The 21,792-nt window shown below is 52.2% G+C and overlaps 1 protein-coding gene across 5 annotated transcripts in view; it reads left to right on the forward strand.

Moving 5' to 3' along the window:
• The window catches only part of TMEM63C (transmembrane protein 63C), a 76,830-nt gene that overhangs the window by 47,302 nt on the left and 7,736 nt on the right, over positions 1-21,792 (forward strand). For all 5 annotated transcript variants that reach the window (XR_004057313.1, XM_030930628.1, XM_030930631.1 and 2 more), the window contains exons 8-23: positions 864-1,006; positions 2,694-2,742; positions 5,791-5,899; positions 7,758-7,831; positions 8,479-8,559; positions 8,670-8,793; positions 9,546-9,679; positions 11,412-11,534; positions 11,969-12,122; positions 13,787-13,893; positions 15,375-15,461; positions 16,043-16,108; positions 17,779-17,941; positions 18,192-18,297; positions 18,717-18,884; positions 21,571-21,680. Coding sequence is in view for 4 of the 5 variants with exons in the window: in XM_030930628.1 (XP_030786488.1) it covers positions 864-1,006; positions 2,694-2,742; positions 5,791-5,899; positions 7,758-7,831; positions 8,479-8,559; positions 8,670-8,793; positions 9,546-9,679; positions 11,412-11,534; positions 11,969-12,122; positions 13,787-13,893; positions 15,375-15,461; positions 16,043-16,108; positions 17,779-17,941; positions 18,192-18,297; positions 18,717-18,884; positions 21,571-21,680 (1,798 nt within the window). In the remaining variant the exon portion in view is untranslated. The remainder of the gene's footprint in view (positions 1-863; positions 1,007-2,693; positions 2,743-5,790; positions 5,900-7,757; positions 7,832-8,478; positions 8,560-8,669; positions 8,794-9,545; positions 9,680-11,411; positions 11,535-11,968; positions 12,123-13,786; positions 13,894-15,374; positions 15,462-16,042; positions 16,109-17,778; positions 17,942-18,191; positions 18,298-18,716; positions 18,885-21,570; positions 21,681-21,792) is intronic.

The following is a 21,792-nucleotide window of genomic DNA, read 5'->3' on the forward strand; positions in this document are numbered from 1 at the left end:
GTGGGAGGTGCTGGTGACCTGAACTGGGGCAGTGACTACAGAAACAATGGAAAAAATTGTCTTCCACAAAACTGGTCCCTGGTGCCAAAAAAGTTGGGGACCACTGCTGTATAGTATTTCATGATTTATATATCACAGCTCTTGTGTCCATTTCACCTTGATAGGCATGTAAGTTGTTTCCAGTTTGAGGATGTTACAAGTAATGCATCTATGAAATTTTTATACATGTCTCTGGGTACACATGTCATGCATTTCTGTTGGGTGTAAACCTAGGAGTGGAATCGCTAGGTCATAGAATGTGCATGATTTCCATTTCAGTAGATAATACCAACTGTTCTCCAGTGTAACTGGGCCAGTGTATACACCCGTGAGAACAGGAGAGCTCCCAATGCCCCACACTCTCACCAACACTTAGTGTTGTCCAACTTCCCAACTTTGGCAAATCTGGCAGTGTGGAGTGATAGCTCGTTATCTCTCGTGGGTTTCAGGTAGTTCCTTTTTTCCTACTAGGCTGCCTCTCAATACCATGAATGCTTTGTCTGGTGGTATGGCTGCACCATAGCAACCACTCAAAATGTTTGAAGAAGTAATAAAAGGATGAATGAATGCTCTATTTCAAGAGTGTTTCTGGATTCCTGAGTGTGTATCTGTAACAGAGCCCCTATCTTTGATATGTCTGTGAAATTCAGTTAAGGTATACTTCAGGGATAACAGAGGCTTTGAGATATAGGGTAATATTTCAAAAAAAAAAAAAAAAACTTGGGGAGGCGGTGATCATTTGCTGCCCTTCCCTCTACCTCCCTGCAACAAGTGGTGGCCACGCTGGCTCCCGAGGCATGTCCTTGTCTATGTGTCTCTTCCAGGGACGAGGATCTGATTAACAAGTGTGGGGACGACGCACGCATCTACATTGTGTTCCAGTACCACCTCATCATCTTCGTGCTCATCATCTGCATCCCCTCCCTGGGCATCATTTTGCCCATCAACTATACTGGATCCGTTCTGGGTAGGCAGAGCTCAGTGGGCCCCAGGGCAGCAGCTGGACCTGAGAGGCAGCCAGGCAAGCCAGTCAGGGCTGGGGTTGAGGGTCTAGACATCTATTTTAATCCTGGCTCTTGGAGTTTGTTGTTGTGTGAACTTGGACAAGCCATGCTTCACTTCTCTCAGGTGGAGACTGGAGACGATTCCTCCTTTGTCACAGGTTTGACCCAGGGCCTGGCACGCAGCAGGCACATAGTATTAATTCAGTTGGGAACTGAGTGTTCATTCACGGCCCCACTCTGGCTGGGTGTTCCTGGGGACCCTTTTGTGACATGTGACCCACTGCAAAGATCTCTGAACCCACTCTGTTGGACATAACACTGTAAGTGCAGAATTTGTCTTGTGGGACCTCTGCTCCCACTCATTGGAAGAGGGTAAGCCCTTTGGACAGAACAGCATTGTGGATGAGACCTTGGCTTCCAAAACAGAAAAATCAGGGCTCCACGATGTTTACCCACACCTGCACCCCAGAAAATACCTTTGCCTAGCTAATATGTTATTTTATTTATTGAGACAGAGTTTTGCTATTGTTGCCCAGGCTGGAGTGCAATGGCACAATCTCAGCTCACTGCAACCTCTGCCTCCTGGGTTCAAGTGATTCCCCTGCCTCAGCCTCCTGAGTAGCTGGGATTACAGGCACTTGTCCCCACGCCTGGCTACTTTTTGTATTTTTAGTAGAGATGGGGTTTCACCATGTTGGCTGGGCTGGTCTCACACTCCTGACCTCCAGTGATCCGCCCGCCTCAGCCTCCCAAAGTGCTGAGATTACAGGCATGAGCCACCGCGTCTGGCCGCTAACATGTGATTTAACCTTGTATATGGCAAATCAGTCTCCCGAGCTTGACTTTCCTCAACTGTCTTAGGGATTGGGAGATCACATACCTACACAGTGCTTGATATACATAGCAGATGCTCAATGAATAGCTGGTAGTATTTCACTTAGAATCATGAAGCTGAACGGAGCTGTATGAAGACTGTACAACTGGGTGGTGCAGAATAGCACCTTAAATGCCCCAGTGGAAACCAGCTTTACCTTGATTCCAGGTTTCTACCTGTTTGTCCTTGGCCAGAGGTAGACCTTAATTCAGTTTAGCACACAGAGTGTCCATGCCACCAAATTCCACTACTAGAGTAACATCCGAGTCCTTGTCTTGTCTCATCCTAAGAGCTGGTATGTTGGCAGTGATAATATCATGCAGGATTTTTAGATACATTTTACAAGGGAGTATCTGAACCGTCAAACTAATACACCTAGCCAGAAGGATTTCCTCTGAATAAGGCAGTGTTGCCTTTTCTGGACATTGCCAGTGGTAATAGTGTTGCTAATGTCATCATTCTGCTCATGGCTGGATGGCTGGTACCTTCAACAAGCATTCACTGGGTGTCCATTATGTGCCAATCGTGCCCTGGAGATACCACACAAAGAAGTGTTCACGCTTTCCTCCCGAGAGCGCCAGTCAGCAGTGCCAGGGAAAAGAGGCCTCTGATGTTTTTGTTTAAAGTTGGGGACAAGCTCTGGGGAACCGGAAGGAAGAGGAGGACAAAGGCAAGCATCTCCAGACCCCAGGCAATTCGTCCAGGAACCTTGAACTCTGGTGCCCCACAGCAACTGAGGAGCCAGGCTCAAGGTCAGCAACTTCTTTCTCTTTCAGACTGGAGCAGTCACTTTGCTCGGACCACCATTGTCAATGTCTCCACAGAGTAGGTACCTGATCTTAACCTCCCATTCCATTGGCTGGGGGTGTTGGTGTGGAGAGGAGGTCTCACATGTCAGTTTGTAACTTGGGCACCGTTTTGCTGATAAGAAAGGCCTGGTTTCCCTGGGAACCGGGTCCTGAGTGAGATGCCGGAAGCTGCATCCTCTCAGTGGGGCAGGACTCTTGGTGTGAGATGAGACCCTGTGTCCTCATCTGTCATGAGTGGAGCTGCCCAAACTGGCCACTCATGAAGACGTGGAGAAATGGTCCTATTTGCTTAGTGTACCCAGATCCCAAGAGGCAGAGGCCCTGTGCTGAAAGAGATTGAAGATTGTTTTCTTGCCACCAATAGGTTCCAGTCAGCCATCATATCCCTGAGTGAATCATGGGCCTGACAGTCCCCCTCAGAGTCCCACAGCAGACTCATGCCCCACCTCTGCCATTAACTGGCCCTGGGTCTGAAGCAGTGTGCCCCCAACACTGAGCTTCAGTCCTTATCCATGTCCATCATTGAGGAAGGGCTGGTGGACATACTCTCTAAGCTCCTTCCCCTCACAGGCCAGGAACCTGTGGGTTTCAACAGCAGCCGACCTGGCTGGTGGCATATCAATTTACCCCGAGCCAAATGCGGCCCTGTTGGGTCGTTCCATGGCCTAGGTGTCTAGGCCAGCTTGGCTGATTCCTGACAAAGCTGCAGAAGCAGTTCCAGCCAGTGTGAGTGGGGTTCACACAACCCTGCCCCATCTCGCCTCCTCCCACCCCTGTCCCTCTGCCCCTGCTCTCCTGCAATACACCTTGGAGCAGACTGGCTTAACCCAAACTTGAAATCAGCGGAAAGGGGCTATGACATCCTCTCATCTCTGCTTTCACCATATCCTCCCCTGGGGATGCCAACCAGAGCAGGGATATCGGCTCCTTCCCAAGGCCCATTGCTGGCCCGAGGTACCTACATCTTCCCAACAAAAAGTGAATTCTAGTAGAACAGCAAAAAGCCATCAATCTCCATGAATCCATCCTGGCAGAGAGCTGGAGTGTTCTGTAGAGACCACGTAGCCTTGCCCCTCTATGGAAACTGAGGGTGGAGGCATCTAGCAGATGGCAATGGCGTATGAGGTGCCAGGCACCTTTTGAAGCATATTCCACAAGGCACCCCTCTAACCATGTGGAATAAGGTGGGCCCTATTTCTGAGTAGCAATCCTAGCCAGATGCTTTGGGATGGCATCACGTGAGTTGAAAGCAGGGATGGCAAACATGGCCCAAGTGCCATGACTCTCCTACCCCAGGGGCAGTGCTGCAAACCATCTAGCTCTCCTCCCCCAAGGCCTGCAAGTACCCAGGTTCTTCCTCACTTGGTCTGCTGTGCAGCCATGGGGGCCTGAGCCACAGCAGCTGGCAGGATGGTGTTACAGTGATGAATCTAAGTTCTTCAGCAGCTCTGGGCTCACCTCCCAGCGCACCACTGCTACAGTGACCTTGGGTGGGTCACCGACCCTCTCTCACCCTCATTTCCCTTTGAGTGAGGTGAAGATAACCACATGCATGGCTATGTGTGTGGTTGAGTCTAGTGAGAAAATACACACCATGCACTAAGTCCCACGTGGATCTGGCTCAGAGTAAACACTCAATACACATCCCGCTCATGAGCTGGAGCAAGATCCCTTCTCACCACTGATGCCCCTTCCAAGGCACCTGAGTGTCTGGACTCCAAGAAGGTGTTCCTGGAAAGACTGCATGTGGGCTGGGAGAGGGGGGTCCTGGGAGATTGTGATCAGTGGGAGGGGAGGGTCTGAGAAGACTGCAATGGATGGGGAGATATTTGGGGAGACTGTGATGGCTGGGAGGGAGACCTGGGAGACTGTGATGGGTAGGGGGAGGTGTCCCAGGAGACTGCGACTGGTGGGAACGGGTCCAAGGAGACTGTGACCGTGACCGGCTGGGGGGTCCAGGGAGACTGCAATGGGTGGGATGGGGGGTCCGGGGAAACTGTGATGGGTGGGAGGGAGCAGGGAGCCCTAGGAGACTGTGATGGGTGGGGGAGGTGTCCAGGGGGACTGCAGTGGGTGGGGGTCTGGGGAGACTGTGATGGGTGGGGGGTCTGGGGAGACTGCAATGGGTGAAGGGAGTCTGGGGAGACTGTGATGGGTGGGGGGGTCTGGGGAGACTGTGATGGGTGGAGGTGTGGGGAGACTGTGATGGGTGGGGGTTTGGGGAGACTGATGGGTGGAGGTCTGGGGAGACTGTGATTGGTGGGGGGTCTGGGGAGACTGTGATGGGTGGGGGGGTCTGGGGAGACTGTGATGGGTGGGGGTATGTGGGGAGACTGTGATTGATGGCTGTGGGGAGACTGTGATGGGTTGGGGTATCTGGGGAGACTGTGATGGGTGGGGTTCTGGGGAGACTGTGATGGGTGGGGTCTGGGGAGACTGTGATGGGTGGGGGTTCTGGGGAGACTGTGATGAGTGGGGGTCCTGGGGAGAGTGTGATGGGTAGAGGTGTGGGGAGACTGTGATAGATGGGGGTCTGGGGAGACTGTGATGGGTGGGGCATCTGGGGAGACTGTGATGGGTGGGGGGTTCTGGGGAGACTGTGATGGGTGGGGGGTGGTCTGGGGAGACTGATGGGTTGGGGTGTCCAGGGAGACTGCAGTGGGTGGGGGTCTGGGGAGACTGTGATGGGTGGGGGGTTCTGGAGAGACTGTGATGGGTTGGGGGGTCTGGGGAGACTGTGATGGGTGGGGGTGTGGGGAGAGTGTGATAGATGGGGGTCTGGGGAGAGTGTGATAGATGGGGGTCTGGGGAAAGTGTGATGGGTTGGGGGTTCTGGGGAGACTGATGCATGGGGGTGTGGGGAGAGTGTGATGGGTGGAGGTGTGGGAGACTGTGATTGATGGGGGTGGTCCCGGGAGACTGCGATGGGTTGAAGTCTGAGGAGACTGTGATAGGTTGGGAGGCCCCAGGAGACTGAGGGCAGGAGGAGGCCCAGGGGTCTGTGTGCAGTGGGCTCTGGGGAGCTCGCAGGCTGACCTCACTGCTGCTGCCTGCCTCCCTGTAGGAGCAAGCTCCTGTGGCTGCACAGCCTGCTGTCCTTCTTCTACTTCATCACCAACTTTGTGTTCATGGCTCATCACTGCCTGAGGTTTGCGCCCAGGAATAGCCAAAAGGTAAGTGGCCTACAAAGCTGCTCCCCACTGGGCCGACCACTCCCAGCCCTCAGAGAAGCCCTCAGAGGGTCCAGGGAGACTGTGATAGATGGGAAGGGGCGGTTTCACCTGAGCAGTGGCCAAGCTTCCTCCCTTCAGCCCTAGTAACAATCATCTGGCCCCCACCCCTGACCCTCCTCCACCCTCTCACCCTCCTCCACCCTCCTCCACCCTCTCACCCCCAATGAAACTTTCAGACTGGTTGGTAAATAGCTGCTGCCCAGGTACCTCCTATCCCTGCCCCTCTGCTGCCCCACCCCTCCCCAGGGACTCTTGGACTTCCCACCATCCGAAAACTAAAGGATTAACAAGGCCCAGTGGGCCAGCGGGGGCCTCCATGCTAAGTGGTCAGGGCCCTGCTGAACTGCTGCTACTTAGTGTACCTGGCCCTGCCCACTCCTGCTAGGGCCATGCCTTGCCCTTCTGCAACCTCTCTGAGGTCAGAGACCCCCTGTGTATCCCCACCATCTCAGTTTGGGTGACCCCATCCAAGCAGACCCTGAGACTTGGATTGAGTAGCACTTGTTTATGGGAGGTGATCCCAGGAAAGGCCGGTAAGGGAGTGAGGATGCAAAGGCAACCAAACAAAGGGAGCATAGAGGGGCAGCTTACCACTGGAGGCAGTTGCAGCTTCATGACCTGGGAACTCTGGGAGTTGGTGTAGAACACATGCCCCAGAGTTTTCCTGGAGGTGAGCAATCAGGGGTATTTTCCACCAGCTCCCTGTCCACCATTCATTGGGGGTTGCACTTGGGGGCTTTAACTCCTGCACTGCTTGCCCTGCACAAAAGTTGAACATGCCCCAAGGCCGGGAAAGCGCAGTCGCTGTGTTTGAAGCAGGCTTTGGTGTACAGAGATGACTGACGGGGCCACAGGCAGGCACCAGCAGTGCCACCCCTCTGGACCAGCACCCATGTTCTGGTGGGGAGAGGCAACAGCAAGGAAGAGCATCCTTGGCTCCCGTCCTCAGCCTTTCAATGGTTCAGTGGTGTGGAGTCAGCTCCTTCCAGGCCATCCATTCAAAAGGCCTGATTCACTTGAACCCACCCCAGAGTGCAAATCCACATTCCCTGAAAAGTGAACCCAAATGCTTCAGCCTGCCAGGCGTGGAGGCTTGGTCACCCTTGACCAGTCTGGTGTCTGCTACTTCAGCTTTCCTTATGGTTACCAGAAACCTCTTTCAAGACCCCTGATTCTTGCAGCGCAATTTACCAGACTGTCATCTTAACGGTGATGACCCAGGAAGATATTTCCCATTCACAGAATGAAATGTGAAGTTCGGGGGAAGCTTCCCTATCCTCTCCCCAGAGTCTCGTTTACTTCCCAGCTCCCCCGCCCAGTCTCACGTGAGGGATTCCCCTAGCGATGTGAGGCTTTATGCTGGAATAGTGGAAGCTACAGGGAGAGCAGAAATCACTGCGGGGTCGCTCGGGCAGCTCTTTCCAATCGTGGAGCTCTGATCCTCCACCCCAGCCTGATGGCGGCTTCCAGCTCTTCCTCCCTTCACCACAGTGGTCTGTGGCAGGGCACCCACAGCTGGGCACAGAGGAGAACAGAAGCGCAATTGACCAACCTCAGAGCTGCCTGGCTCAGCTGGGCCACTGTGGGCTAAGGAAGCTGGCACTTTTTTGGCCCACAGTGTCCCAGCTTGGCTTCTGCTTTCTTGGCTGTCTCAGCAAGGAGGCACTGGCACTGGCATCAGCAGCCTGCTGGGAGCAGAAGGCCTGCTCCCAGGAGACTCCGGGCCACCAAAAGACTCAGGTATCTGGAACTCCTATGCAAGCACAGTCTTCTTTCTTCATTGATTATTCCCACCCAGGTCACAAGGACACTAATGATCACCTATGTGCCCAAGGACATTGAAGACCCAGAAATCATCATTAAGCATTTTCAGTAAGTGGGTTGGGGTGGGCCGAGGCGTGGATGGCTTCCTCCCCATAACCCCGCCTGGGTCCTCAAATGGGTAGTGAGTTGGTGCAGGATGGTGGGACTGGGACACCCTGGGGTGGCTCTCCCTGGACTGAGCTCAGGATCTGAAAAGCTTTTCAGAATGGGGAGGGTCACTGGAGCTGGAGCAGGGTTTCTGAAGTCAGGGACTTCCTGCATGGCGTGGCTGTGATATGGGTGATGGGAATTTTCCTTTCTGCTGTTGCTCCAACTACTGGGCACAGGGAACCTTGGATCACAGCTATTTAGAGCAGATCATCTGGAGACATCTGTTATGACCCCAAGTTCCTAACCCCAAGGACACTGTTCACTGAGCTGACTCTCTCTTTGTGAACAGCTCTCTCCTGGGTTCCCCTCGGGTGGAGCTCCACCCTTTGGCCCTGTTCTGAGTTGTGTAGGAAAGATTTGACAGCTCTCAGATCACCAAGGTTCAAATCCTGAGGTTCAGCTTTAGGAGCAGAGATGGAGTCTCCCATCCAGGAACACCAGGCAGCTGAGCCCCCCAGCCCTGGGGGCCGACATGCTGGGCAGGGGCTCGGGGCAGCACATCCCCACCCCACAGGCCAACTCAGCACCCATGTTTGTGGCTGTAGCGAGGCCTATCCAGGCAGTGTCGTGACCAGAGTCCACTTCTGCTATGATGTCAGGAACCTGATTGACTTGGACGATCAGAGGTGAGGCTGCAGCGGGGCCTTTCAGGGCCCGGGGTGGGAGTAAAAGGGGAGGATGGGGCTCTGCTGGTCTCTGACCTGCAGGTCCTTCTCCCATTGCCCACCGCTGGCAGGCGCCACGCCATGCGGGGCCGGCTCTTCTACACAGCCAAGGCCAAGAAGACTGGGAAGGTGATGATCAGGATCCACCCCTGCGCCCGCCTGTGCTTCTGCAAGTGCTGGACCTGCTTCAAGGAGGTAACTGGCTTGAGCATCGGGAGCACAGCAAGGGAGCGGTGGGGTCCTGGGGCTCTAGGATCTGTGCCTTCACCGGCACTGTTGGGCCCCAGGCCCCACTCAGGTCTGCTCCAGTGCTCCCCACCCAGCTCCTCCCTCCCCATCCACCATGTCCTTCCTCTCTGTTGAGATGGGAGCCTTTCTGGAGGCCACCTCCAGAACAATGCAGGGAAGCTTGCTCTTGTCTCCTTTCTGGTCTTGGATGGGAGAATGAGAGAGAAGGACCAGAGAAAACACAGCAGGCTACACGAGGCTGCCAGGCCTCCGGCTCCCAAAAAGATAGGACAGAAACATTTGAAGGCAGCAGCCTGTCTTATCACCTGACCACTGTGGCTCAAAGAAGGCGTCAAGACTCAGACACCTGCTTCAGGACCACACCAAACTTCTGCCATCCCAGGAAAAGAATCACCCTCTCTTGTGGAAATGCGGCAAACACATTATCTCACCTCTCTGGGGTCCACCCCAAGCCTGAAAGCCCCTGGGTACCCTTAGCTATGCCTCACTTTCCCGAGATCTAAGGGCAGGGGTGAAAGGCAGTCATTGCCTCTTCTTGTTCTAGAGGTGGGACTTTGGAGGCCAGCCAGGGTCCTGGGCTCCTTGAGGTGCTTCAAGGCCACCACAATCCAGGGAGGCTTGAGTGGGGAGGAACCTTGTGACCAGGGAGGCCTTCCTGGGGCTCTGGCCCCAGCCCTGAGGGCTGCCTGCCACCCCAGGTGGATGCAGAGCAGTATTACAGTGAGCTAGAGGAGCAGCTAACGGACGAGTTCAACGCTGAGCTCAACCGCGTGCCGCTCAAGCGCCTGGACCTGATCTTCGTCACCTTCCAGGACTCCAGGATGGCCAAGCGGTGAGCACCAGGCAGGCACCCCACTCAGCCCCAAGAACACCCCTGCTTCTCGGCACTCTCCTCCCTCTCCCCTTCCAGTTTCCCCTTCTGCCTCCCCTGGGCCCTCCATGCTCCTCACAGGCAGCTGCCCTCTGGCTCTCCAGTAGGATGAGAAGGCCATACCTGCTTCTCCCAGCTGCTGGGGCCCAGCTGGTCTCGAGGGGTGCCCAGGCTGGGGCTCCTCACTCCCTGTCCTTGCTTCAGCACAGAGGTGGCCCCAGAAGCCTTTGACCTCATGGTTCCTCTTCTGTCCTTGACAAGAATGACATCGCTTTTTCTTTTTCTTTTGTTCTTTTTTTTTTTTTTTTTTTTTTTTTTGAGACAGAGTCTTGCTCTGTCACCCTGGCAGGAGAGCAGTGGCACAATCTTGGCTCATTGAAACCTCTGCCTCCCAGGTTCAAGCAGTTCTCCTGCTTCAGCCTCCCAAGTAGCTGGGATTACAGGTGCCCGCCACCAAGCCCAGCTAATTTTTGTATTTTTAGTAGAGATGGGGTTTCACCATGTTGGCTGGGCTGGTCTTGAACTCCTGACCTCAGGTGATCTGCCTACCTCGGTCTCCCAAAGTTCTGGGATTACAGGTGTGAGCCACTGTGCCCAGCCGACACACACGTCACTCCTCCTCACCATAAGAGAGCATCAGGATAGAGAAGCTCTGCCTGCCCTTCTCCTGCTGCAGGCCTCCCCTAATTCATAGCTCTACAGTCCCCTCTCTTTTCTGCCCCAGCCTCTGGCGGCCCATGCATTGACAAGGAATGAATTCAGTCCACTCTGGAATGTTCCAGAAGGATCCTTAGGACTGGAACAAAGTCCTAAAGGAGCTCCAGAATTTATCTCTTAAGAATTGTGGGGGGTGGGTGGGCTCTTCTTTCTGGGGGAGACTGATCCTGTACAGCACATTGTTCCCACCCACCCCAACCCCTACAAAGAAAGAGAACTGCCTAGATTTTGCTCACAAACAGTGGTGCACAATTTTGCAAGATCCTTATACTCTCAACTTTTTATCTGGAAAATTTGGTTACTGATATCTGCCCTGTTCACCTCCCGGAGGGTTGACAAGTGATATGCCTTCTATTCCATTTCTGTGTTGTTTAAAGCAATTCACCTACCTAAGATAACATTGTTCATTCTTTGAGACATCATCATTTGGTAGAGAGGATCTGAGGCTTAATTACAGCGGAATATGAGCTAGCAAGCCAGAGGTGGGGCTCCAGTACCTGCTCCTCTTTGGTCACATCTCTAGGCACCTCGATTTAGTCATCTGTGCATTGGAAATGATACTGGTCATCAATTAGCACAGTATCAAGCACACAGAAAGAACTCAATAATTTGTAGCTATTGATATTAAGATGAGGCTAAAAGTAGTACCTCCCTTATCAAATCTCAAAGAAAGAGTGTGTCTATGTGCTGTCACTGCTGTTAAGGGGGAAAGGCAGAAACAGAACCACATGGCACCCCTGCCCTTCCTGGGCAGTCAAGGCACTCTCAAAAGCCCTTTCCTCCAGACACTAGGCCTTAGGAACTGTCCGCCTCTAAGGTCCTGAAGACATAGCCAAGGCTTCAAGCATCCCCAGGAAGGGGGTGAGCCCCCATCTGTAGGACCACCATAGTGGCCCTGAGGCCCTGGCATGAGACCCTCCTAAGCCCATCCCCCAACCCCAGACCCACGTCTCCTCCTCTTCTCCCCTCTCTGCAGCGTCCGTAAGGATTACAAATATATCCATTGTGGTGTGCAACCCCAGCAGTCCTCAGTGACCACCATCGTCAAATCCTATTACTGGAGGGTCACTATGGCTCCACACCCCAAAGACATTATTTGGTAAGCCTTTTCCATCCCTCCCCTCTCCTCTGAGCTCCTCTGAGACTGAAGAAGGCAGCGGGACAGGGCCTTCTCTCCCCGTGTCATTGCCCAACAGAGACTCCAAGGGGACTAAGTTCCATGCTTTTCTAAGCACCACTAACCACTTGATTCATTCCCACAAGTGTGGGAGGCATCCAACCCTTAGCAAAAAGGTTTCTCCTGCAGAAGGAACTCAGGTCCAGTTTTTTTTTTTTTTTTTTGGCTATATGCACCGGATCCTTTATAAACAGTGTGACAGGGGGCGGTCCAGGGGCCCACTGCATGCAGGTCTGGGCCCAGGAAGCTGGATTAGACCAGGCCAGCCTAGGTCCACAGCTGGCCTGCAGCAAACAGCACGTGGGCTCTAAGAACTGATGTCTCTAAGTGTGCCTCCTTCTTTCATCCCTCCCCAGGAAACACCTGTCTGTCCGCCGCTTCTTTTGGTGGGCCCGCTTTATCGCAATCAACACCTTCCTCTTCTTCCTCTTCTTCTTCCTCACCACGCCTGCCATCATCATGAACACTATCGACATGTACAACGTCACCCGCCCCATCGAGAAGCTGCAGGTGCCTCCTCTGCTCAGGCCAGGCCTGGGGGCCCCAGGGAGATCAAGGAAGAATTCAGGCGAGGATGGAATGGGGGGGCCCCCTGGGATGGGGCTGTGGAGCCCATACAGTGCGAACATTGTGGAGGTGGCCATGGTGCAAATGGTGGGGTAGGGCTTGATTTGTTCTAAAGGGATGAAGGTGGGTGACTGCCAGTCTTAGGGACCAGGGCTAGAACAGGAAGGGAGAGTGGGGAGTCCACAGGCAGGTCCTGGGGTGAGTTGGAGGGGGTGTCATCCTGTCAACATGGGCTCAGAGGTCTTCATGAATGGGGTCATCCCAGGCCAGCTTGGAGTCCAGAGGGTGTGGCAAATGTGAGTGGCTCTGCTTTCCACAAGTTGTCCAGGGCAGCAGGCTCCTGGTTTGTGTAGTATGGTTGAGGGTGAGGAAGAGTGAGGTAAGTCCCAATGCAGCCCTCTCAGAGAAATGGGAACTCCAGATCTGCCTCCACCTTCCTCATCTCCAGACACCTGCACTCTAGGCTGGGATCCCTCAGCCCTGGAGGAACCATCTCTGAAGTCAGGGGATGCCTCCTATTGACGGTGCAGGTCAGAGGGAGCCTCACCTATTTCCAAATTCTTTAGGCTCAAGACTGTTAAGATGAGCCTAGAAGGTCTCGTCTTCCATATTCTCCCCATCCTCATTTCCAACAACACACATGTGCACATGCAAATGCACACTCACACAAGGTCAACACACGTGCATGCACACACGCACACATGCACACACTCACAGAGTCAACACACGTGTGCATGCCCACATGCACATACAGTCAACACATGTGAGGCCGGGTGCGGTGGCTCACGTCTGTAATCCCAGCACTTTGGGAGGCCGAGACAGGTGGATCACGAGGTCAGGAGATCGAGACCATCCTGGACAACACGGTGAAACCCCGTCTCTACTAAAAATACAAAAAAAATTAGCCGGGCATGGTGGCGGGCGCCTGTAGTCCCAGCTACTCAGGAGGCTGAGGCAGGAGAATGGCATGAACCCGGGAGGCAGAGCTTGCAGTGAGCCGAGATCATGCCACTGCACTCCAGCCTGGGCAACAGGGCGAGACTCCATCTTGAAAAAAAACAAAAACAAACAAAAAAACACGTGTGCATGCACACACACACACATGCACACACACGCACACATGCACACACACACACACACATACGCACACATGCACACACACACATGCACACACACGCGCACATACACACACAAGTCAAGCCACACCACTTCTGCTGCTGATTTTTGTTCCCCTTTGCAAACTTTGTAATAGGCCCCAGACCCCATGCATCCAACCCCAGGACCACAGTTCTCCCTGAGGACTCCTCCATCCTCCCCTCCTCGCCTGCTCACATGTCATCACAGCAAAGGCAATGTCATCTCCCGGCTAGCTCTGGCCTTAGGAGGAAGTCACTCAAGAAAGCTCAGGCTGCTCCTCCAGTAACCTAGACCACTTGACCTTGGGTGTCAGCCTCTGCCTGGCCAGGAAGGCCAGTGAGAAGGGCCAGGCCCCTTGCAGCCTCCAGGAGAGCAAGCCAGCCCTGGGAGTGAGTGGGAGGAGAAGAGGCAAGGGGAAGGGGATGCTTGCATTGACGTCTCTCCTGCCATCCTCCCCTCTCCCCCTGCAGAGCCCAATTGTGACCCAGTTCTTCCCCTCTGTGATGCTCTGGGGCTTCACAGTGATACTGCCTCTGATTGTCTACTTCTCCGCCTTCCTGGAGGCCCACTGGACCAGGTGACCTGGGGACCTTCTCTCCTAGCCCTGTGGGTTCTCCAGCCTCTTCCCCTGCCTTGGCTTCCCCGCCACACTGGCGCTTGGGCCTCCCCTCTAGCCTAAGAAGGAGAATTGATAAGGGATGATTTTGATACCTGAAACCATCCCCAAAGACCAACAGGTGTTCTGTCTTTGGAAGGAGGGTCTGGGTTGTCTCTGGGCTCCTGGGATGCTGAGATAGAGCCACTGTCTAAGAGCATGGGGCCAAAACCAAGCCCTCCTTGGGCTTCTCCCTCAGCCCCCAGCCATATCCTGAAAGCATGGAGCCGTAGGCATGAGCTAGGCAGTCCCAGGCATCCCACGCAGAAGGCACAGGAGGAAAGACTTGTGTGGGAATGTCAGTAGAATGCTGTGGCCACACAGAGGGGCCCACAAACTCATTGTGACTGTCATCACATATGACCCACACCATGCCAACATTTTACCCAATCAGGAGCTTTCCCATTTGTTAGCCTTGATGGTTCTATGGTGGCAGCTTACTGGGTAGAAAGTATTTGCCATGCCCTGGGCAGGTGGCAGTACTTTGGCTTGAAAGTTGCATGCATTTCAAAAGTTATTTTCCACACCAAAAGTTCCTACCATTCCACCAGGCAGCAGCCAAAAGGTTTGTCCTAACAGAAATCCTTCCTGGCCTTTTCCTCTGGCCAAGAACAAGACTTACATTGATGACTGAAACTCTGCAGGGATTTTGAGTATTCTTGGTAATGCCTCTTTAACACAGAGGCATCAACTATATGGCAGATCTGTGTCTTCCCATCCCTTCCTGTACCCAGCACAGACGTCACTAGTTGATCATGCTGTTCTTTCCGGCTGCCCCCAGATGCAGCGCAGCTCACAGTGGTATATGGAGATGGCATCAGTATGCACGATTAAACCAATTTCCCAGCCCAGATCTCTACTCTGCATATGTCTGTATTAGTCAGTTTTCACACTGCTGATAAAGACATACCCGAGACTGGACAATTTATAAAAGAAAGAGGTTTCATTGGACTCTGTATTAGTCCATTTGCACTCTGCTGATAAAGACATACCTGAGACTGGGTAATTCATATAGGAAAAAGGGTTTATTGGACTTACAGTTCCACGTGGCTGGGGAAGCCTCACAATCATGGTGGCAGGCAAGGAGGAGCAAGCGTATGTTACGTGGATGGCAGCAAAGAGAGCTTGGGCAGGGAAACTCCTCCTTATAATACCATCAGATCTCACAAGACTTATTTGCTATCATGAGAACAGCATGGGAAAGACCCACCCCCCATAATTCAGTCTTCTCCCAATGAGTCCCTCCCACAACACGTGGGAATTATGGGAGCTGCAAGATGAGATTTGGGTGGGGACACAGAGTCAAACCATATCAGTGTTTCTCTTCCTCTCTATTACATAGTTAGGCCTTTGGTTCTTATTAGGCCACGTCCATTGATGAATATCTCTCTGTTTCCTTCTAGATCAAGTCAGAATTTGGTCATGGTGCACAAGTGCTACATCTTTCTGGTGTTTATGGTGGTCATTCTGCCCTCTATGGGACTGACCAGGTACCTTCATTCCAATTATCCCTCCTCTATTAGCCAGGTTCTCTGAGTTAAAACCTCCTCTTTCAGATACTGTAGACCTGCCTGTGGTTGCTGCAAACCCACTCCTCAAATGACAGCCCCGTGCCTGTCATGGGTGTAGCATGAGCCAGGCTTCCTGCAAACACTAACGTGTCAGCCGTGAGCTTGGCCCACACAGAGCTTGTCATCTGGCTGGGGACACAAGGCGTGCTTATCAGCTGCCTGACAGCCCTACATGGGAACAACACAGCCAAAGAGCAGTAGAAATTCAGAAGAGGGCGAGAGTACTGTGAGAGAAATGAGTGAATGCTGTGAGAGAAACGTTTGCTCACAGTTTTGCAAACTGGCCCAGGTTTGCTGGAGGAGGTGGCCTGGAGCTGAAAGGCCAAAGGGCTCAGGGCCAACACAGCCCAGCACTAAGAAGGAAGAGGGGAAGTGTGGACTGGCCAGCTGGAATAAAGCAAGGGTCTTTCTTTGGAGATTGGGCAAGGGAGGATGGTTGAACCCTCAGCCTTAGCTCACAGGTTTGCTAACTGACAGACCTGCCTTGTTTTTGCTTCTAGTTTGGATGTCTTTCTCCGCTGGCTCTTTGACATCTACTATCTAGAGCAGGCCTCCATCAGGTTCCAGTGAGTACTCCCACATGTCCACCAGGGCTGCTGTGTATGCACACTGGAGTGGGTATATGTGCCCTTCCCTGAGTCCATCACCTGAATTTGCTCACAGAAGTGTAGACAAATGCTTGTGAACACCCTCACTGGGCAGACTCGTTATCTTTCCTGTGCTGGGATCCCTTTGGCAATCTAGTTAAGCCCAGGGACCCCTTCTCAGAATGATATCTTTGAAATAATTGTATATTCGCAGGAAGTTGCCCCAAAACTGTATGGGGGTGGGTGTTCCATGAGCCCTTTATCCAGTTTCACCCAATGGAAGCATTGTGCATAACTATAGTGCAATATCAAAACCAGGAAATTGACACTGGTCCAATCCACAGAGCTTATTCTGATTCTGCCAGTTTCACATGTACTCTGAATGATGTTTTTATGTGCACAAAATACATGGATTACAAAGAAAACCGATTATACTGAATTATAGTTATCAAGATATTTTAAAAATCAAAATTTTGACATAGTCTTTATAAACACATCAATAACAAGATATTGCCCTTTTTTTTGAGACCACGTCTCATTCTGTCACCCAGGCTAGAGTGCAGTGGCGCAATCTCGGCTCACTACAACCTCCACCTCTCAGGTTCAGGCGATTCTCCCACCTCAGCCTGCTGAGTAGCTGGGATTACAGGTGCATGTCACCATGCCCAGCTAACTTTTGTATTTTTAGTAGAGATGGGGTTTCACCATGTTGTCCAGGCTGGTCTCAAACTCCTGGCCTCAAGTGATCTGCCCACCTCAGCCTCCTAAAATGCTAGATTACAGGCTTGAGCCACCACGCCCAACCAATATTGCATTTTTTATATAAGAAAGCTAAAGTTACATTTTACCATCTTAAAAACATCAGTATTAAAATTCATATTACTTATTGGAATAAGAACATTAAACTAGGGGGAATCGTTGACAAAGCAACATGCAGACTGGGTGGGACATTCTGCCAATTTCGATTTTTTTGTTTTAGTGTTAAGAAGTGTTGAGAATCCCAGTTTTCAAAGATATGTTGCAAATGACATGCAAACTTCCATAACTTGCTCTATAAGGCAAGGACCAGAATCCTTCAGGGTATTTTTTAGTAGAGATGAGGTTTCACCATGTTGGCTGGGCTAGTCTCAAACTCCTGACCTCAGGTGATCTGCCCACCTCAGCCTCCCAAAGTGCTGGGATTACAGGTGTAAGCCACCATGCCCTGCCATATTGCCCACATTCTTAATGCAAGAAACTGCTAAATTTCAGCTAGAGATTAGTGAAAATAAAGATGTTATTCTTTCCCATCCTAGTTTACAGACCCCCCAGAAACCCACTCATGGATTCTCCAGAGTCTTTGGACCTGGCTCAGACACCCTTGCTTTGGATCAAGTCAATGCAATCCCCTAACACACCCATGCTTTATGTGGTCCCTGCCCTTCCCTGCTCAGAGGACTGCTTGTTAACTTAATTGGGTTGGGGGAATATATATTATAGGAGAGAGGCAGAGAAAAAGAAAGAGAGGAAATGTTATTCTCCTTGTCTGTATCTGTATCTCCACCCCCAACTCCCATTTCCTCTGCTGCTGTCCTCTCTCTCCTCCCTTTTAACATCTCTCCCTCTCCCCATGGCTTCTGTTGCTGCCTTCCCTCTCCCTCACTGCCCAGGTGTGTGTTCCTGCCAGACAACGGCGCCTTCTTTGTCAACTATGTGATCACGGCAGCTTTACTTGGCACAGGCATGGAGCTGCTGCGTCTGGGGTCACTCTTCTGCTACAGCACCCGCCTCTTCTTCTCTAGATCAGAGCCAGAGAGAGTCAACATCAGAAAGGTACAGGCTGGCCCTTCGCTGAGCACAGCCCTCAGTTTCCTTTGAGAGGGTGTCAGGGATAGAGCCTGCTTCAAGGGGGCTGAGGTGGGAGGGACAGTGTGAACGGGTGGCGGTGGGGCACCTTAGTCTACAGGGTTGGAAAGGAGGCTGCTTCCAGGTCTGAGCTGCCAGCAGGCTGATGAGGAGCCACAGAAGTAGTGAAGCCAAGGGGACTGGGCCACCTCAGGGTGACGCCTGCCTTCTGCCCCAGAACCAGGCCATAGACTTCCAGTTTGGGCGCGAGTACGCGTGGATGATGAACGTGTTCAGCGTGGTGATGGCGTACAGCATCACTTGCCCCATCATTGTGCCTTTTGGTGAGTTATCTCCAAGGCATGCCCAAGGGCTGCATGCCCGCAGATGGGGAGGAGGAATTGAGCCCCACAATATCAGTCCACCTCCTGGAGCATGAGGAGACCTGTGGAGGGGAGGTGTCAGGATCAGGGCCAAGCCGGGGGTATGGGGGTGCTGAGGTTGGATGGCTGCCGACGAGGGATGTTTGTTGAGTGAATGCATGAGTGAATGACTCTTCACCTAGCTGAAAGAATCAGTTCTGGGGGCTCAAGGGAAGCTGCTGGCCCTGGAGGTCAGCACCACAGAGCTCTCCCAATCCATCCTGGGCTGTTCTGACTCTGACAGCCCTGGATCTGGCTTCTCAGGCCTGTGGAGACACTGGAGCCGCAAAGGTCCAAACTCGAAGGGGCCACTGAATAAGTTTCCACCTTTGGCCCCCCAGGGCTGCTCTACCTGTGCATGAAGCACTTGACGGATCGCTATAACATGTACTACTCCTTCGCACCCACCAAACTGAATGAGCAGATCCACATGGCTGCCGTCTCCCAGGCCATCTTTGCGCCACTCTTGGGTCTGTTCTGGATGCTGTTCTTCTCTGTCCTGCGGTTGGGTAGGTACCGAGCCTGCCTGGAGACCCCACATCCGCCTGCCCCACTGCTCTGTGAGTCCCTTAACACTGACGCTGTTAGAGGAGAAAAGCCCAGGCAGGGCAAGATGCTGCTCACCAGACCTGGCCACACCCAGTGACTTCTCTGGGCCTAAAGGGCCTGCATTAGAGTCTCAGCAGAGTTTCAAGGCTAAGAGGAGGCCCTGGGCCAACATGGTCCCCATGTGTGGATTTGAGTTTCCAGGGCTCAGGGCAGGAAACCTCATATTCCTTCTTTCTAAGTCCAGACGGGCAGGAAATAGAATATCAGCTATTGGGAGGCTCAGTTTCCATGACATTTCCTCTGGGATCCCATAAGATGCCTGGTTTTTTGTTTTGTTTTTAAATTTTATTGTATTGTATTTTATTTTGTTTTATTTATTTATTTATTATTTATTTATTTATTTTCTTTTTTGAGATGGAGCCTCGCTCTGTCACCCAGGCTGGAGTGCAGTGGCCAGATCTCAGCTCACTGCAAGCTCTGCCTCCTGGGTTTACACCATTCTCCTGCCTCAGCTTCCCAAGTAGCTGGGACTACAGGCGCCCGCCACCTCGCCCGGCTAGATTTTTGTAATTTTTAGTAGAGACGGGATTTCACTGTGTTAGCCAGGATGGTCTCGATCTCCTGGCCTTGTGATCTGCCTGTCTCGGCCTCCCAAAGTGCTGGGATTACAGGCTTGAGGCACTGCGCCTGGCCTTAATTTTATTTTTTGAATCAGAATCTTGCTCTGTTGTCTAAGCTAAAGTGCAGTGGCACGATCATGGCTCACTACAGCTTTGACCTCCTGGGCTCAAGCAATTCTGCCACTTCCCCAGTAGCTGGGACTACAGGCGTGAGCCATCATGACTGGCTAATTTTAATTTTGTAGAGATGAGGTCTCACTATGTTGCCCAGTCTGGTCTCGAATTCCTGGGCTCAAGCAATCCACCCACCTAGGCCTCCCAAAGTGCTGGGATTATAAGTGTGAGCCACTGGCGCCCAGTGGTAGATGCCTGACTTTATGAGTTGCCAAAAACCTGGATGAGGAACCCAGCCTGCAGGAGGGGCTAGCTTTTTCCTCACTCTTCAGCTGTACACAGCTACTGTTCCTGCCCAGGGGAGCTCAGAGACACCCTCCTAGAAGCAGTCCCTGCAGGCCACAGATTAGAAATCCCTCAGCTTTCTCCCATCAGAGGCACCTGTGGCCCCCAGCAACCCCCAACCCCACTGCCCTTCCCTCAGACACTTGACCTTAACCTCAGTGGTGGGAGAAGGGAAACGCGGTGTTTTGTTTCTTTTCTTTTCTTTTCTTTTCTTTTTTTTTTTTAAGAGATGGAGTCTTGCTCTGTCCCCCGGGCTGGAGTACAGTGGCCTGATCTCGACCCACTGCAACCTCTACCTCCTGGGTTCAAGCTATTCTCCTGCCTCAGCCTCCTGAGTAGCTGGGACTACAGGCGCCCGCCACCATGCCCCATTTATTTTTTGTATTTTAGTAGAGACAGGGTTTCACCATGTTGCCCAGGCTGGTCTCAAACTCCTGAGCTCAGGCAATCCGAGGCTGTGTTTTCTTTTCTTTCCCTGTCATGGTGGCATCTGTACGGTCGACTCTCAGTCATTTATGTGGTTTACCCATTTGCCGTCACCCCCAGTTGCTTATCTTGCTCGCCTTTCCCTGCCACCTCAGAGACTTCATTTTTTTCCATAATGCTCTTTTCCTAAGAATAAAGGACTGCATGTTTATTATCAAAAATAGAAAAAATACAAAGACCAACATGTAAATGACCCATCATCTCACCCAGAACCTGATGTCTCTTGTTCCCAGCCCCCACTTTCAGGCATGCGCTTTGGGCGCGGGATGGTAGAGAGGGAGCTGTTGGTCTATGGTTACTTTACAAAACTGTGATTGTCCATATTGTAACATTCAGTCCTGCATCCTGAGATTTTGTACTGAACACAATGTTCTGAGCAATTCCCTAGGTTGTTAAAAGACTGAACACGTAGGTGCCTTTCAGCGGCTGCATGAAAGTCGACCAGTTTTAGTCAGTTCTCCATGATTGGATGTTGAGGTTTGCCACTTTTTGCTACTATAAAAACACTGCAGTAAGCATCATTAAGCAGTGATTTTTGGCTGTAACGCATAATTAAAAAAAATTTACCTAGTTAGAAAACTGCTGCCGTAAAAAGGGAACCAAATATTCCCAAATGCAATGTAGATGACTTTTACCTTCTAGATTCCCTCTCTGTGCCATCAGCACAGATAACTGAGCATGCTCACTTCAAAACGGCTTGCAGGGAAAGGTGTAGGTCAGAGATGGTGTTGGGGGCACTGGCAGAAATGGTCACTCCAAGGTACTTCCCAGGGACCATGGTGTTGGAGGTGACCAGCAGATCAGGAAGGACACATTTTTATGGGCACTGAAGTGGGTACTGAAGTCAATTAAAACATTTTTTCATGGACTCCATAGATGCCAAATTCTAAACTGCTCAAATCAAACAGAACAAAGGGATGATGTTATTGTGTCAGACTCCTTGATGCCAGTTGTTATCAGAGGAGGACTGGCAAGGTCAAAGCCCTTGCAGTGGTGCTGTGATGGTCCCTGGGCATCTGCCAGTTGGGGTGGCATTTCAGCTGGCAGACTCCTGCCCATGGCCTTTTCTTCTCCTTGGCAGGTTCTCTCCACGCCATCACCATCTTTTCCCTGTCCACCCTCCTCATTGCCATGTTAATTGCCTTTGCTGGCATTTTTCTGGGGAAGCTTCGGATGGTTGCCGACTACGAGGTGAGTTGCCAGCCTGCCCCTCCTCCACTGGTTCTTCTGGTCCCTTGGGGGACACAGCTGTAGGATACCCTCCATGCCTGGGCTCCCACAGCACCACAGGACGAAAGGGTCT

The sequence above is a fragment of the Rhinopithecus roxellana genome, chromosome 5 (genome assembly GCF_007565055.1).
Source record: "Rhinopithecus roxellana isolate Shanxi Qingling chromosome 5, ASM756505v1, whole genome shotgun sequence".
In the NCBI taxonomy this organism is placed as follows: Eukaryota; Metazoa; Chordata; class Mammalia; order Primates; family Cercopithecidae; genus Rhinopithecus; species Rhinopithecus roxellana.